We start from the raw sequence: 4,122 nt of genomic DNA on the forward strand, positions 1-4,122 counted from the left end.
AGACGTTCGTCGAAACTTAAGCCAGGTAGGGTTCACTAGACCAACTATACGCGAAATGCACTGCTATTTCGCGAGACACCGGTAAGGGGGCGGGGGGGGGGGGACGCTGTGTACAAATGCGGAGCGGAATCAAGCAATGAACGTTTTAGTAATCACGCACACACAAATCTTGAGTTCACTTTCCTTTTGTTTTTCTACTTCAACGAACAGCTGATCATACGGCGGCCGCATTTTTGGAAGTATACAGGGTAGGCTGTTCAACAAGAGATGAAAGGTGTCGTAGGAAGAGAGTGGTATCTGGTGGTATGTGATAAGGCCCTCTGATTTCAGTTTATGCTTTATTCTGCTGGCTCCCTGTGTCATATGGCGATATTTCTAAGAAGCATTAGTCGCGGACGCGGATTATATTCTAAGCTCGTCTCCGCGCTGCTCGCAGAGGAGCACATGAATGTTTGCGGGCGCTCACCTCACGACAAGACGACTTTGTCGTGTACTGATGCATGTTCCATTGTACTTTTGTTGAATATTCCCGAAATTAACACAGACTGGCTTGTAAATGGTGGTGATCAATATCTGAGGTATAATATTGGCAAACGTAACTGGCGTGCTGTCAGGTATGAGTGCCCTGCTGATTACGTAAGCGCACAAAACCAATTTAAATCGGTGTGCATAGCCGTAGCATGAACATCTGACGAACCAGTGGTTACGGAGACACGGCTAGTAAACTCAGGTCAGAGTAACTACAATCGGCTCCATCACACGCCGGTTCCGCGCCGCTGGCCTGTGACACATACCTGGCGCTTATAAAGACCGAATATACCACACTAAGATCGCGTCAGAAACATTTACACTCTCGTAAACACGCCTCATTTGCGAACAGAGTGACTGCTTCACATAAACATGGATTTCAAACACCCGCACAGGGTAAAACTCAGTCGTGGACGTGCCGCAAAAGCAGCGGCGGCCCTTGGGAGCCGGACGCCCACTCCCGCGCCTGCTTTCGAAACGGGCCGCTAGGGGGATTTCAGTGGCGCCCCTACAGGCCGCGCTCGAGGCGTATAGCTCCCGCAGGGAGCTAAGAGTTGCGCGACCCTTTTCCACGCGCCGCCGTGATGACGGTTATCTATGCCGCGCAGAGAAGCGCCCCCTACCGCCGACGCGGGCGGTACCGCGCCCCGCCCAGGAACAGCAGCAGCAGCAGCGTGAGGAATCCAGCGTAGCCGCCGTAAGGCGCCGCCGACCGATGCGCCCCCACCGCGCGTCGGCTGCCGTCGGAAGCGTGGCGGCGAGGCTCCTACACCCGCGATGGGCGGCTTTCCCGCAGCAATCCGGATAACAAGATGGCGGGCGGTCGCGCAACTCTTAGCTCCCTGCGGGAGCTATATACAGGAACTCTAGGACGGCCGGAGCAACGGCGCGCCGCCGGTAGCCGATCGCAGAGGCCACAACTAAATGGCCGTCTGAGACGGCAGCAGCCCTGGCCGGCAGGCCATCTCTAGTTCGAAGGCCCTGCTCTGGATGCGTCATTGTCGACATTCCAAAAACACACGATTTAGTGGGAAACTCAAAATTTCGGCTTAAAATGTTTAATTTCTCAGCGAATAAAGCACCGTTTGCTGCCGGACTAGCGCTGATGACGCTATAAAATACTAAATCTTTCGAATAAAGCAAACTTGTATGCTGTCTGCATGACCCCTTTAATTCGGTGTCACCTTGTGGTAAATTGAAGTTAACACATTTTTGCACTGACGAACCTCCTCCCTAGTCGGGACCAGTTCATTGACGCCATCTGTGTGGTGTAAACATAAGTAAGTGTACACTCTTTGGGCGTGCCCTAATGGCACAACGGAAATTTGGTGAACTTGCTAGCGAACTTGAAAGCCAATCTTTATAACCGGAACGCACGCGCGAAACCTTGCAAGGCAAAAGCGGTATTTGATTTTAGCAGTACTTTCACAGCGCTTTCTTTTTTAAAGCAAGTGCCACCTCCATCGTTCTTGATACTTGAGCGAGCTATAGGGTAGGGGACCTACAGGCAGCGTAAATACGTGTAATAACACAAAAATCTCTCCAACTTGTCGTTCCGGGGCGAAACATTGAAAAATCGATTAACTTAGCTCGAAAGACGTTATTCATTGAATAGTATACATGGCTGCGTTATTATAAACGTGGAACTGCTTTGCGGCAACAGATTGAACTCTTTACAGGTGGGCGCCCTGTTTGCAAACCAGTCTCTCATCACGAACTTCTACGGTGGCGACGAGGAGACCGCCAAGACCTTGCACCCGTCCTTTTGCTTCGCTCGAGCGTACGCAGTCTCTGGCCACCACCTCTTCACGCAGTACAACCGGCGCTATGCGCCAGTGCTAGAAGATGCCCGCCACATCGCTGGGTTAGTGCGGAAGTCGTTCCACAGGCGCTTCTTAAAGTGGAGCGGACACCTGGGCAATATCACCGTCATCGCCAACTGGAATTCTCTCGAGGCACCGTTCGGCCTACTCCGCGGCAGCGGCCAACAGGTGAACTGGAGGCCCGTGCGAGAGAACAACGACGCCTGGAGCGGCGGCGGGAGCGGAGATTTCGCAAAGATGTTCCCTGACTTGGACGAAAACGCCCTCCTTTCTAACCTGCGCAAGACGTCTTCGGTCGCAGCTGTATCGAGCGGAGAATACGACACAGAAAGCGATGTGGAAGTTACGGCAGTTGCGGCGTCCCTGTCCGTCCTTCAGTTCAGCGCGCCTTTTTACGGACTGCCCGACTTCCAGCTCCTGCCGCACGTCATGGCGTTCCCGCTTTTCGACCTCGACCTACTGCCTGGCATTAACTTCGGAGGTTTCGGGCTCGAAGTCGCAAAGGCTCAGAGTGTGCTCACGCGAAAGGCGTACCGCAATACCGGGAGCTTGGCATCCCAAGGAGCGATCTGGAAGTGCTTCCACTCCAGCCCACAGGCCGGTTCTGGAGACACGAGCGTCTTTGTTGCCCTTGTCGAGGCTCTGGGCATGGGCGCCCTGGTTGACGCCTATGTCGAAAGCTCACGTAACGACGAACGCTACAGGCTGCGGCTGCCAGGCTTTGAGGACTACACTGGTTCGCAGATGCTGTTCATAGCGATGTGCCTGCTCAAGTGTAGCGGCAGTGATGCTGGCGCTACCCGGGACTCTGCCTGCAACCTGGCTCTCGCGCAAGTTCGCGAGTTCGCGCGAGAGTTTAACTGCGCGCCCCGTACACGGATGAATCCTACAAAGCAATGCGAGGTCTTTTGAACGGCGCGTGAACATTGCAGTTCAGTGGTTTGGAGCACATTACTTTTGGAAGAACACTGAGTGGTCTGAAGTCGGTTGTTTGATTTTAATTGAGCGTTGCTGAGCTTTGTTATAATGGCGCTTGAGCGGCGAATCTTTTAAGGACTACCGGAATTTCGCGCTGTTATTCCTAGATGGAACTATGAAGATGGTGTATTTTTTGCGTGGTTTGTACGTTCACATTCCTCAACGTGGCAGCGAGAACATCGGTGCCTGTTTTAATATGTAGGTCAGTACGAAAAGTTTTATCGCTTGAATTTTATTTTAATAGAGCTGCATAATTCCCATGCAGTGAGGCCTTTTTGAGAACATTCGGTGCTTTTTGCATGCTTGCATGCTTCTTAATGGCACAATGCAATAAATACCAAAATCTCCCTCGTATTCACGAGTGACTACTTGTGTAGGAACATTTCATGTAGGCTATCACGGTGAACTGTTGGCTTTTTATCGAAAGGACAAAGTAAAGTTTTGGAAGAGTGGTTTAAAAAAGTTTTGGGCGCAACTCACGCAGACTGTCCCTTTCGTCCTAGTCCTGCCCTTTGCTCGCAGGTCTAGGCTACCGGTCACTTTTTTGCCGCCAGAAAATGCTCAAAGCAGAATGAACTTGTAGCGACCACTATTGGGGCGGAGAATGTAGAGTGACGCCCCAAGTGGCGCCATCGCAATTCTGCATAGAAAGAAACGAAACAGATGAATCATGTTAGACTTCCTATACATGGCCGAAGTGGCCGCATGCATTTCCAGAGACCAGTATTGCAATATCGAATTTTCGGTCATGCTTTTCATGGTGTAGGTTGATTTTAAATTATTACTCCGGCTG

The 4,122-nt window shown here is 51.7% G+C and overlaps 1 protein-coding gene across 1 annotated transcript in view; it reads left to right on the top strand.

Annotated features, from left to right (window-relative positions):
• Positions 1–3,645, top strand: part of LOC144148482 (uncharacterized) — a 32,358-nt gene extending 28,713 nt beyond the window's left edge. Inside the window, exon 5 of the mRNA XM_077680016.1 lies at positions 2,208–3,645. Within this exon, the coding sequence (XP_077536142.1) occupies positions 2,208–3,263 (1,056 nt within the window). The 3' untranslated portion in view covers positions 3,264–3,645. The remainder of the gene's footprint in view (positions 1–2,207) is intronic.
• Positions 3,646–4,122: the final 477 nt, after the last annotated feature.

The sequence above is a fragment of the Haemaphysalis longicornis genome, unplaced genomic scaffold (genome assembly GCF_048455015.1).
Source record: "Haemaphysalis longicornis isolate Haplotype H1 unplaced genomic scaffold, Haemaphysalis longicornis Haplotype H1 scaffold_8, whole genome shotgun sequence".
NCBI lineage: Eukaryota > Metazoa > Arthropoda > Arachnida > Ixodida > Ixodidae > Haemaphysalis > Haemaphysalis longicornis.